Source organism: Strigops habroptila, chromosome 7 (assembly GCF_004027225.2).
Source record: "Strigops habroptila isolate Jane chromosome 7, bStrHab1.2.pri, whole genome shotgun sequence".
Lineage (NCBI taxonomy): Eukaryota > Metazoa > Chordata > Aves > Psittaciformes > Psittacidae > Strigops > Strigops habroptila.
The window spans coordinates 25,373,249-25,387,052 of NC_044283.2; the positions used below are offsets into that span (position 1 = coordinate 25,373,249).

Genomic DNA, 13,804 nt, shown 5'->3' on the forward strand with positions numbered 1-13,804 from the left:
GGAGGGCAGGCTGCACGCCTCCCTGCCAGCCTCACTGAGCAGCTCCAGCCCAGCTTCCTCAAGGAGGAGAAGGAAAACCACTATGTCAAACAAATGCGCTCTTTCAGCAGCTTGATGGGATAGTATGGTAGGCTCCAGGGTCATCTAGCTGCCTCCACAGTTTCAAATCACAGGAAAATTTCTGGGTGGCTTTTCTGGTAGCAGAAGCTCATGGAGCAAAATCAGCACTGGAGACAAAAATAATGAGACATCACCTTTAGTTGATTTTTGACTAACCTTGCTCAGGGAGGCCGTGGGACTGCCTTTGGACCTCAGACCTCTGTCCTTCTATGTGGCAAAATCTGAGGGTCCTTTCTGTGGCTCTTAACGCTTTCCCAAACACTCGGGTCACTTTAGACCTATCTGTATACGTTGCCCAGACAGCAGCAGATGACGATTTTATGTTGACTGATGAAGTTATATGTCCTTGCACATTTATTTTATGCTGTCTGCTTCCCTTGATACACTGTTAACAGGGTGTTTCATTACTCCTGGGGGGTGGGGTGGTGGTGTTCATCTCTCTTTTAAAGGAAGATGAAGGGTAACTGTGATGACCCAGGTAAACACTGGCTGCTTAACTCAGCATTAATCCTAGCAAAATACAGGTAATTGCAAGGGGATTCAATTGACTAAGAACTAAAGAATATGAGTATAATTAATGCCAGTCAAAATGGTCTTATGGAAAGTGGATCTTGTCAGACTAACCAGATTGTCATTCTTTGATCAGATTATAGGTTCACATGAAAAAGTTGGGCTGAACAGATGTAATATATCTAGACTCCGGAAGGGCATTTAACTTACTACCATGAGTTATCTGATTGCAAAAGCAGCAACACACAACATCAGTAGACTATAGCATACACGGATTAAGAACGTGCTACTGACATCTCAAGTATTTGTCATTGGGACAACCATCATGACTGGGTACGTTTCTAGCAAAGCTTGACAGGGATTGGTAGCAGCCTCAATACCGTTCAGCATTTCTAACCAAGATCATGATATTAATTTAAAACCTATTAAAAAAAAAAAAAAAAAATGGATGATACAGAAATTGGTGAACCAGCAAACACTGGGCAAACAGGGCAGCCAAAGCAATCCGGACCACTTCATACACGAACACAGCCAAATACAAAGTATGTATGACTAGGAAGAAATGTGCACAGAAGGAGAAGCTCAGCTGCACAACCAATAGCCAAATGACCAGGGCAACCATGGGGGGGAACAAAGAAACTATTCACCTTTGCTCAGGCAGATAGACACATATTGCATGTATTCCAGTGCACAATTTTTAAAGAAATGAGCACCAGGGGAGAAAAGAACTGCAAAGAAGGACTGAATTAACTTGAGGAGTTTTAAACAGCTCTGTTTGCTTAGTTTATCGAAGATGGAAATTAAGTCAGCTTTCAATCTGTAAATACCTTTAACCAGAAAAAGTACCAACTCCTATACAGCACTTTATTTAGTGGAGCAAAGCATGAAAGTCAATGGCTAAAAGCTGATTTCACATAGTCAGGCAGAGAATAAGGCACACATTTTCACCAGTGTAATTAACCACTGGAGTTAATAACTGTCAGGGTACAGAGTTGGAGACTCTACTCATCAAGAGTCTCCAACTCAGGACTGGAGGCCTTCTGAGATACTACTTGAGTCAATTTTAAGTTATGCTTTAGCAAAAGCCAAAAAGATTTCTGGGTTCAATATAGGTGATTAAATGAAAGCTGTAGGCCTGATTATAGACCCTAATTATAATTTTTGGTCTTACACACCTGAAGCTAGGACTCAACAGGAGTTAAATCCACATGATTTCCTTTGTCACAGTGTTTCCACATGATGTAAGAACCACTACTGAATCCACTGAGAGAGCCCAAGTTACAGTGACTCCAGATTTTAGGAAGGGTGGGGGAAGTATTCTAGATTTTGGCTTTCCTAGTGTTTATACACATCAGAATGCACTGTATACTTATCCTCTTTACTAAATTTCAACTTGCTTTTAGTATTATTTGAGGTGTATTTCTGTCTGTACTTACAGTTTAGAGGTTATGGGGCCAAGATACTTTGTTTATATCTAATATCACTTTTCAAGTATCTCAAAGCACCTTAACAGTGAGAAGTTTTAAGGGGCAAGAGAAGTTTTTCACAGAGGGGGGTTTCTATTAGACAGGGGTTTTCTGCCTGCTTTCTCTCTCCCAGCAGCTGCTAGGTATTGATGAACTGGAGAAGTTGTTGCCAAGACTTTTTTAAGGTTTATTCAAAGATGAACAGGAGGAGCTGAACTTATGCTTCTCACTGAGCTAACAGAAATTTAAAAGATACTGTTCAAGGTAAAAGACAAATGTATTTAAGTTAAAAGTACGGATATAACTTTGAACAGTTTCTTTATCAACCAAATATAAGGAGCCCCAAAAGGGAATTAGGATTATAAAATGCAATGTCACTGAAAGAACAAGATAGATAATTAGGTACAAAAGCATATGTTTGAAATTACTGTGACCTGATGTTTGGAATTTGGAATTATAATTATATCCCATCCTGAACCCAGCTCACTAGTCTAGGACTAAAGATTCATATGGATGAGTACCAGCAGATCATTTTCCAGTGGACACAGCTGTAGGAATTTTGGCTGGAGACGAATTTCAGTGTTTGATTACTATGACTGCATCCTTTAAAAATAACCAGAACTAAAAAAAACCCCTATAACCCAAAGTAATTTTATCACCAGTTGATAATATTATATGGCAGGGGATTAGTTACCTGGAATGCTCTCCAATTTTCTACGAAGTTCCTCATTTTCTTGTTGCAATGAAATTACCTCCTGCTCTAGCTCTTGACACCGAGGGCAGTAACCTTCTTCCTCTTCCTCCTCTTCCTCCTCTGGAAGTGTAGAAGATGATGGGTGACCATGAGATTCAGATGTTGCTGGAGATGTCCATCCACCTAAAGTGTGTACTGGAGAGGTTGAAAGTGGATCCACATCTGCCAAATGGCTAAAATCATTTACTGATGAGGTGTTCTGAGAAGGGAAGCTCCCAGAAAGCAAATAGTTCTGCAGGGAATCAGTAAAAACTCTCAGAAAGGCTGAGGTTTGTTGTTTCTTTTGCATATACTGCATCTCTATGTCTAAAATGTCTGACGTCTGACTATGGACCATTTTCCCAAGCTGACATTGCTCTTGTCTTTCACTATAATTTGGGTTTTCCTGCTTTATACAAGAAATCATGGACTGAGAGTGATTGTTGTCCAGTAGTTTTCCACCACAATTTAAGAGACTTAAAACCCGGCTGCATTGTTGCGCAAAGGCATCCAGAATCATTCGACTCTCTGCAACAAAAGAAAAGATGAATCACAGAAACCTAACGCAAACGGTTATGCCAGGCAGTAGCAGCTAGATGAATGTACACAACTGTTTACAGTAGCATGCATTTTATTTCTGAACACATTAAAATTATGGCTTCCGCTTTAATACTTCTGCAACACTGCGATTTAAAACAATCCTGACTTTGCTTCTATTTTGAGAGTGCCCTTGCGCCCTTGCTGTTAATCAGAAATGCATTGTGATGATAGTCACTGCTTACTGCCATCTTCTTTCGGAGGGATTAAGACAGGAAAATGGGGAAGAAAATACAATTTCCACGCAATTTTCTACAATTAAAAGTTCATCTAAGTACTTGAAGCCTATCTCAAGCTGCTGGCAGGCACTGCCTGTACATGTTTGCAGGACTTTGCACTACACCTTCGTCCTACGCCCTGCTCCTCTCCAACAAGGCTTCCAAGCTCTGGTTTTATTCCCTTTCATCTTTGTGGCACTTGCTTGACATTGAGACACTTCACATGACCTGCCCCCGATTCTATGGAGTTTGCTTCTGTTTCTTTTGCATCAAATGTACCACATGGAGCTCCTCTGGACAGGAGAGGAATTTTTTCTGTCCTACTGACCTCCTGTGAGTTTGTGGGCAGGCCAGTATCACAGAGTTCTTCAAGCTGCTCTGGACATAATCAGGAAACTATATGGGTCTGTGCAGCAGTTCCCAGAGGCAGCAGCATGGCTGTGTGAGTAGGATAAGAATGCCATGCTGCACCTTGTCAGCCCTGCCTCTAGTGACAGGAGGTGTCATGTCTCAGGGAGCAACAGCAGCTACAACTTAAACCTGTGCAGTTCATTTCTGCACTGTCTATGTAAATAGCTCAAGCTGCTGTAACAGTTCTTGGACCCAGATGGAAAATTACCACGACATTTATGATATGACCTGTTAGGTTCCCCAATGAAAATACTTAAAGTTTTTTAGCTTATTCACAGCTGAGTTCCTTTAGGTGTCTGCAAAGATGCAACTAACATTTTGCATGAGATTTAAAAAAAAAAAAAAAAAAGCCTGTAGGTTTAAGCGCTGCCAATTTTGGAGAGCTCTTCTCAGGCAGGCTTGACTTTTAGAAAGTGACAAACGCATTTACTTTTCAAAAGGCAACCTGCTACAGATGCATGAGACTAAGCACCCCAGACCTTGATTTATGTTAACTTCATCATTAGAGATGAAAACATAGCCTCATCACACTGATAATATGTAAAGAACTGAAATGTTCAGAAACCAGGCCTTTCAGAGGTGGCGCTTCTCACGGCACCTCTCCATGATCCAGCAGATACACCTTCTGGTGGAAAACCTGCTTCACACTGAGGTTAGTACAGCTGGCGTGAAGAATATTTTAACCAACACTATTTTGCATTTTTACCATCCTCCAGATCTCTGCAGAGGGCAGGGCTGAAGCTGCATACAAATGCTTTCAGTCTTGAACTCAGCCCAAGAAGACCTCCCCAGTACAAAACCCAAGGATGTGATCTCCCAGGGACTTAACCATAAGAACAACGATGGTGAGATGGACAGAGTAAGCACAGCTCAGTGCTGGGCTATGAGGCTGCTCAGGGCCAAGCAGGGAGAGCCCACCGGCATGTGAAAGATTGGGGTGACTCTAAGACCACTTAAAGCATCCTCACTATCAGCCTCCTGTGCTGACGAGTCTTACCACACGCTTGTAGATGGGCTCAGATGAACCAGGGCAGATTTCTCCAACACATCTTTGATCCAAGATGTTAAGCAATGCCCTATTTCCACACTACAAACTCAAAAGGGCAGGAATGCACAGGCACTGCTGTCCTCTTTACAAGTGGGTGCTGGTGAGGTGTCAGCTGCTCTGTATCCTCCATACCTGTTGTCCCTCCTTCCCTTTTACTGCATTAACCTAAGGCCAGCTTAGGCAAGGTTTTTAACTCTTACAAGGACAAAATAAAACAGCACAATGGACATAATAAAATAAAAGAATGGAACCCTGGTTAACACTGCAGTTTTCTAGCTGGAACCTACTGATAAACCAAAAGAAAATCAAGAAACTCGAGCATCACTAACAACCTCAAGTTGTGCTTTCTATGCCTTCTTTCTTTACCCCCACATTTTCCCTTTAATATTGTTACATGTTGATATTGATTGGAATTTTGCAATCCTACTACAGAGCAGGTTTTTCATTCATTTTAATCCTATAATCTGATTCCAGACTTGAAGTCGTGTTTACTGTTTGTATTTTAATCATTATGGTCCCTGTTGACAAAACAGTTACTCATTCCTTACATACCCTTGTTGCAAGAGGACAAAATATGAATGAAACAACTGAAAAGGGATTAGATTCGTATAAGAAATGTTATTCTAATATTAAGGTTTCTCCTAAAATTCTGGAAAAAGTAACCTGACATTTCAAATACCAGTTTTGAAGAATGCTATAATACACAATAACATCAGCAAAGATGAAATTATTAGTTTTGTTGTAAAATTGAATGCATTACGCACATTCACTGAGATAATGGCTTAAAATGCAACTGAAATTTTATACAGAAATGACAGTATTGATTTAATCTTCAGTTCAGTATCAGATCTACTACAAAGACACTGTAACAGCAATTATTGTTTTTCTCTTAACATCAACCCATATTCAAAGACATAAAAATGAAAGTCATGACAACACAGGGCTGTTTTGAAATGCTAGCACAAAGATTCACAAATGCTTTTTTTGTAGGTACCACTGGGCAGCAATAGTGAGGGATGCTCTCAGCACACATTTTGCAAACATTTGGCTCTGTGCTGAAGCAGGAACCCCTTTGAAGCGACTTTGATACCAGTAACAGTACCCGTACCCCAGTCCAAACAACCCCAAATGAGAATAACTATGGTTATTTCTTGTGATGGATCAGAAATAGAAACAAATGCTGCCCGTTTAGCACATATCATAGAAATTGGGACTGCAGCTTTTACAGACTGTCTCTAATTAGAAATGCAAGCACTGTACGATGCCTAATCACTAAGAAATGACAAAAAGTTGGCTTTATGTGATTACTACTGAATAATCACTGATGTATGATTCTTAATTGATTTAATGCAATGTATGTATTTTGTAGGAAAGGATGATTCCATCGAAGTGACTGCATGCCATGGCTTACGCCCAGCTGGTAAATCAGAACCACGCAGTCCGCTCGCTCAGTCCTCCTCTTCTTCCCCCCTGCTCCCGGAGGGATGGGGAGGAGAATCGAAAGAATGTAAATCCCATGGGTTCAGACAAGAACAGTCCAGTAACTAAGGCATAATACAAAACCACTACTACTACCACCAATAATAATAATGATAAGGGAAATAAGAAGGGGAGAGAATATAAAACTTAAAGGGGAAAAGAAAACAATAAACACAAGTGTTGCACAACACAATTGCTCACCACCCACCGACCAATACCCAGCCTGACCCGAGCAGCGATCTGGGCCTTCCGGGTAACTCCCCCCACTTCATATACTGGGCATGACGTGCTGTGGTATGGAATACTCCTTTGGCTAGTTTGGGTCCTGTCTCTGCTTCCTCCCAGCTTCCCGTGCCCCTCCGCACTAGCAAAGCAAGAGACTGAAAAGTCCTTGATCAGAGTAAACATTACTTAGCAACAACTAAAAACATTGGTGTTATCAGCATTGTTCCCAGACTAAAGTCAAAAACACAGCACTGCACCAGCTACTAAAAAGGAGAAAAATAACTGCTACAGGACAGCTGAATGCTGCACCAGATTTAAACAGTGTAAATAGCATATTAAAGTCTTATTGTGATATCCTTTTTCCTTATTACAATGTTCACCATCCATGTAACTCTAATGTCTTAGACTCCACAGTCTTTAGTCTTTTAGACTTAGTCTTAGAACTTTTATTGACTTTAACTAGACTTTTGCCTGAAAGTGGACTTGCCAGATCAGACCTATCAAGTGCTAACAGAGCAGGATTAAATTGCTAAAAGTGCATATTTCTACCTAGATTATTTGAGAGTGCAAGCAACCTGAAGGTACTATCATACGGCAAATCAGGCACCAACTCCCAGATATAGCATTTGTCTTTAAGTCTTTTTTTCATTGATGCTGAACTGTGGGGCTTCTTAGCTATTCAACTGCCAGACTAAAGCCATGGTTTTACTAAGAGCAAACTTCTGAAACTCAACCTGACAAACTACACTGATACATCAGAAAAGATGTCTGGGAAGACTGGCAGGTGTAACATCAGCTTTTCCTACACCTGAGAATCTTTTCAATACTTAGACCAGACAGCTTTATTAATAGAGTATTGTGTTGGGTCTCAATGCCTCTGGATTCAGGTCATGGCTTTTCCATAGTTCCCATTGAGATCTTGGGCAGCTGGTTTAAAAAGTCATCTTTGTAACTATAGTGTGGGTCTGAATACCATACATTCTCCTCTGCAGGAAAGGTATTCATTAGTATGTAACTTTCAGCAAGATTCCAAAGTCCAGGACCTTAGCAATTTCAATCACCTTGCTCTTCACCTTGCAGTATTTCAGTCCTCTCACCTGACGATTGGTATTTCTTGATTTGTTCAATTATTATATTATTATTAATATACATCCTGGGCAGCAGCTCTGTAACCCTCGAATGGCTTTGTCCATGCACAGACTTTGTCATTATGTTTTTAGACATGAACATTGCTGTAAATGTCTATGCTTGGGTCACGAAATCGAGAGCATCTGACACCTCCTATGACTAAGTGATGCTTCCTTGGGCACTTTGCATGAAGATCAGCCCAGTGGATGAAGATTACAAGTGTTTGGCCATTTCAGTACTGATCTGATGGATCTAATTTCGGATGAGGGTTCCCAACTTCTTTGTTAAAGCCAAAATAATGATCTTCACCTTCTCTGTTCACTTCAAAAACTTTTTGGTGTCCGGGAATGATAGAGCTTTATTAATTGGTTGTGTTAAACATGCCAAGCTGTTGGCACACAAATGACACCTCTAAGACAGCTCTGCTCTTCTATCTCCACTTTCCATGAAAGCCCACCTTTAATTTTAAAGCTGTAAGGTCTACATCATGCTTTCCTAAGGGAGAGGAGTTTCTTTGGTGAACTGAAATGTACATGCTACCAGAGATACACATTGTTTTCATACCAGGAAAATAATCTGAATAGATTAATAAACAATAAGCATTTTACAGAAGAAAATGGGTATCTGCTGATGCTTTGAATGTACCTGTCTGTGTGGCTTATGCTGCTGCAGCAGCAGTGGTCATATTCACTAGAGGACAGAGAAGGCTCGTATTGCAGTACAGCTCCACATTTCTCATTGTAAGAGGGCATTTCTCATGCAGGATCTTTCCCTAAAAGATGTGATCTTGAGCTAGATCTTTCCACACCAGGGCCCAGGATGGAGAACACCTACTTTTCCTCCTTCCCCTAATCCCTCTTCCTGCAATTCTTCTCGACTCTGGAGGCCAGGGTGGTCTCTCAGAGAGGGACTGAAGAAGAAACCATTCATTCTTGGCAAGACCTCCAACCACTAAGAAAAGCTTCAAAAATATGGAAGCATCCTTACTTGTGGTTGTGTTTGAGGTGTGCACTCTCAAGAGCAAACATGGTACTCTGAATCCAAAGAGGCCTGAGGACTAAGAATCAACTGCATTAACAGTTGAGGTTGCTAGTTGTTGTGGTTTAAGCCCAGCCAGTAAATCAGAACCACACAGCCACTCACTCACTCCCCTCCTTCTCCCCCCCCTGCTCCCAGAGGGATGGGGAGGAAAATCGAAAGAATGTAAATCCCACGGGTTCAGACAAGAACAGTCCAGTAACTAAGGTATAATACAAAACCACTACTGCTACCACCAATAATAATAATGGTAAGGGAAATAACAAGGGGAGAGAATATAAAACTAAAAGGGGAAAAGGAAAACAATAAACACAAGTGCTGCACAATACAATTGCTCACCACTCGCCGACCGACACCCAGCCCGACCTGAGCAGCGATCTGGGCCTTTCGGGTGACTCCCCCCAGTTGATATACTGGGCACGACATGCTGTGGTATGGAATACCCCTTTGGCTAGTTTGAGTCACGTGTCCTTTTTCTGCTTCCTCCCAGCTTCTCATGCCCCTCCTCACTGGCAGAACATGAGAGACTGAGAAGTCCTTGATCAGGGTAAGCATTACTTAGCAACAACTAAAAACATCGGTGTGTTATCAGCACTGTTCTCAGACTAAAGCCAAAAACACAGCACTGCACCAGCTACTAAGAAAGGGAAAAACAACTGTTACAGCTGAACCCAGGACTTTTTACTAGCCAGCTTGCTCACTGTTGCCTGCACAAGAAAAGAGCTATCAACAAAAAGAGGGGAATCTGTGAAACTAAACTTACAAAACAGGTGTCTCTACAAAACTGTGATCTACAGCCCTCCACCCCTTCACTCAAGTAAGCACCCACCAAGTGCTACAGGTAAGCCAAGCGGGAAAACTGTGCAAGTCAGGGATGGTGACTGCTTGCCTTGTGGAGAACAACCAAGTGGACCTGCAGCTGGACACCTGCAAAGGGAAGGATCCTTCCTTCCCTACAGCACCCACTGATCAGGAGATAAACCTCTGGCTAAGAGGTGTTCTGGAAAGGCCCAGCCCGTACTCTTGCTGCTGTGGGGAACCCAGGAGCCAGGTGGGCAGAGACCCTGTGGGTGCTGGGCAAAGCACAGACCAACCTTGCTTGGAGAACACAAAAATGCTCCCACTCCCCAGGGCAAAACTGCAGCTCTGCTTCCCCAGAAGCCGCCTGAGCTATCAAATTGGCTCACACATTTGTTAAGAGGATGTCAAGGCTCCAGATGACTGGATGGCAGTACTTTACATACACACAGCCCCGAAGTCATAACTAGCTCACCCTCAAGAGCTCCCAGCTCAGCTTACCACTGCTAGAGCTCCTCCAATACAAGGCACTTGGTGTTTCTCCATCACCAAGCAGGAAGAAGAGGTTCATAGCTCAGCAAAGCATCCGCACCCCAGGGATTACAATTCTCAGGAGGTCTAAACTTCACCTCTTGCTTTATCAGCCCCATGTAACAACTTGTACAAAGTCCCACTTCTGCACGCTGCAGCAAGTTTTTGGTTTGTTTTCTCATGTTCTGTTTTGCATGGTACTTCAGGCTTAGATGAGAGAAGGTATGTTGATACCCATCTAGGAACCTAAAGTAAAACTAAAGCCTGGATGTGCAGGTGATAGGACAGGGACTTCAAATGACTTCAGTGCACAAACAGCAGTTCCTTAACTACCTTTTTGTTTTGTTTTGAGTGCAGGACTGAATCGGTGACAAACTTTGAAGCCTGCTCTAGCACCTGGTTGGTACAATCTACAGACGCAGGAGAAAGTCCAAACTTCTGCTCTTCAAAGCCCAGAGGGCTTCGCTGTGGATATAGCCTCATACATCATCTACCAGACAGCTGAATGTTTTCCATGGTGTAATCTGCTTCTGTAAAGAAACGTAGGTGACACCTTTATCAGCAGTGTTTTGATTGTGGGCCACAAAAAACACTAAACTACCACCATTTTGGTATTTCAAGTAAGAAGTATTTTCAAGAAAAAAAGAAAAGATGATGTTCTGCCACAGATCACAGGACTGTGCATCAGAGCTGTGAATTTTCAGGCTAATCTATTCAAGTATTAAACTTTTTGGTAAAGCACTTGAATTATTTGTAACAAGACATGATAAATTCATCCAGTACACGGCTGCTTCTGAGTGAAAACAGGCATTAAAACATAGCCATATATCCTATTAACTAGAATATCTCCCTGTTTAGTAAGGAAATGTCATCACATTTGTTACAAAGGCAAACAGCAACATAACAAAACAGAATCCAATTTTTCTAAATAAATAAATCAATGATGTGTCAAAAATTAACAGATGAGTTAATATACCCGATGTTATCAAAACCAGATGGTGCTTCATAATATTCATCCTGTTCAGTCAAACCCTGAATATATTCTGGACCATCAGTATATAAAATAGGATGCTGCTATTTGTGATGGCAAACAAAAGCAATCATGCCTGCCAAGCACATACTATAACAGGCAGCATTTCAGCTCTGCTAGACAGAAAGTAATTAGAATGCTTTTAATGTCCAAAAGAATGATGCTGATAGGCTGCCACAGATGTGTAGATTTATGAATATTTATATGGTGGTTTATAGCTGACACTTTTATCAGTTGAAGAAGATAAAATATCTGCCTGACTCAAAAGCTTGACAGTCAGGTTAATAAAATCTCATTAAAGAGAATGACCTATGCAATTATATAGGATTTATTGTAATTCATTTTTGATTGTACTCTGCTTAAAGATGCAATTTCCCATTTCCTGATGCCAAATTTAGGTTGCACATCAAGATCTACGTGGTTTTTAACTCCAAGCCATAACCAGAAGAAAGATATACATTCAGCACCTCGGTATCTTACACCTTTAAAGCAAAAAAATAATAAAGTAATCCCATCCCCTGCTCCTCGCTGCATCTTACGAAAACAGTGCAGGCAAGCAGCCGATCTATTTTCTTCCTATTAAAATCACCACCTCTTTAACATCAGACTCTCTCCACCTCCAGCAGCTCCCTCCAGCAGCCAGCTGCCCCCCCCCCCGGCCGCCACCGCGGCGGAGCGGAGCGCCCGGCCCGGACTGCCCGCGCCCGCGGCCGGCGGCGGCGGCGCCGCTCCCGCAGGTGCGAACTGCCCGCTGGGCGCTTGCCCCGCCAAGTCGCGAGCGGCCGCCGGCTCAGCCCCGACGGTGCCGGCGGGACCGCGATGCCCTCCCCGTCCCGGCGAAGATGCTGGCCCCAGCAGCGGCCCCGCCCGCCCTCCGGAACTTTAGCGATGCCCCACCGACGGGCGGACCCAGCCGCTCGCCCCGTCCCCCCCGCACCCAGCCCTGAGGCGCCGGCGCCGCCAGCCTCGATGGGGGAGACCCCGAGCCCGCCTCCAGCCTCCTGGGAGAAGGGTGTGGGTGTGTGCGTGTTGTGGGGAGCCCGCAGCCCTCATCCCGCTCCCGCCTCCTGCAAAGTGCCCCGCGAAGTTGCGCGGCGGAGGAGAGGAGTTGCGGGTACCTGCGCTCAGCTCCGCGCCGCCGCCCCCCGCTGCCGCCGGGCAGGGGCCGTAGCGGCCCGAAGAGCTCGGGGCCGGCGGCGGCGGGGGCGGGCGGGGGTGTCCCTGGGCAGCGCCGGGGGCGGCGGTGGGGCGGGCGGGCCCGTTGGGGAAGGGGCCGTGCGGCGCGTAGGGCAGCGGCTCGGCGGTGTGCGGGAAGGGCTGCCCCGCTCCGCGCCCGCGGGGCACCTCCACCATGGTGGGTCTCTCGTAGCGCTTGGCCAGCGCCGCCCGCTTCCCGGGGAAGGTCTTCAGGACGCTGTAGGGGCCCCGCTGCTTGTAGATTTTGGGGGTGCTGGGCCCCTCCTCCGCCGGCTGCATCTCCTCCGCCATCCTCCACCGCCTCCCCTGGCCCAGCGCGACGCGGCCCCGCTCCGGGGCTGCGTCTGCCGCCGCCGCGGCTCGTCTCTGTGGCACGGCGGAGCCCCGGCGCGGCGGGGCGCCGGCCTGATTGACAGGCGGCCGCGCCAATGCCTGGAGGGAGACGGGCGGCGACCGGCAAGTGTTTAGGGTAATCTGTGCTAATGGCAGCGGGGCGGGGAGGCGGGTCCTGGCGGGGCCGCTGCCGCCTCCGGCTCCCCCCGCGGGGGCAGGTGAGCTGACGGGCAATGCAGAGGGGAACGGGCGGCCGCGGAGCAACCCAGCGCCCTCCCCGATCCGCCGGGCCTGGCCCGGCGGTGCCGCGGGGTACCGACCCGGCCCGCGGAGCGCGGAGCCGCGCAGAAACTTTGTGGCCCCTCTGCGGATGCGCCGCCGGTGTCCGTCCCTCCCGTCCCTTCCTGTCCCCGCACGGAGCCAGCCGCGGGGCCGCCTCCCCGGTTATTAGGGGTGAAAGAAATAATGCCATTTGGGAGTCCAGGACCTGTCAGAGTTGATTAGGACACAGAGGACATTTTCTTTCTCATTATGCAAAAGCGTTTCATGGCGAAATAAAAGAGGTTTCGCTGTAACTCATGCATGTCAGATTTCCAGGAATCCGGGAGATTAATCACATTTAACATTATTTGCAACGCCTCCTGCCCACACCCCCCCCCCGTCCGCTTTTTGCAAACTGCTTAAATGAGGCGGACACGTGGGGCGAAGGCTCGTCCCTCTCCTCTCGCCCCCACCCCCCGCTCCTCTCCGTCTCCTGCTTAGACCCTTGCAGGGACAGTTGAGAAATAATGAAGCGCTGGTGAAAGACAGGAGCGGAATGAGATGCCATCAAGAGACGTTTCTGAGAAATGGTGGAGATCTGGGTGAGATGGGAGACAGCTGAAACTGAATGATACGCTGAAGAAAAATAAATGATAACAAACAGCTTGCTCCCTCTCCCCA

The 13,804-nt window shown here is 45.3% G+C and overlaps 1 protein-coding gene across 2 annotated transcripts in view; it reads right to left on the reverse strand.

The window, feature by feature from the left end:
- BEND4 (BEN domain containing 4) overlaps window positions 1-12,938 on the reverse strand; it is a 29,033-nt gene extending 16,095 nt beyond the window's left edge. For both annotated transcript variants that reach the window (XM_030492610.1, XM_030492611.1), the window contains exons 1-2: window positions 12,451-12,938; window positions 2,791-3,357 (exon numbers count right to left, since the gene is read on the reverse strand). In XM_030492610.1, coding sequence (XP_030348470.1) covers window positions 2,791-3,357; window positions 12,451-12,820 — 937 coding nt within the window. In that variant the 5' untranslated portion in view covers window positions 12,821-12,938. The remainder of the gene's footprint in view (window positions 1-2,790; window positions 3,358-12,450) is intronic.
- Between the last annotated feature and the right edge of the window lie 866 nt (window positions 12,939-13,804).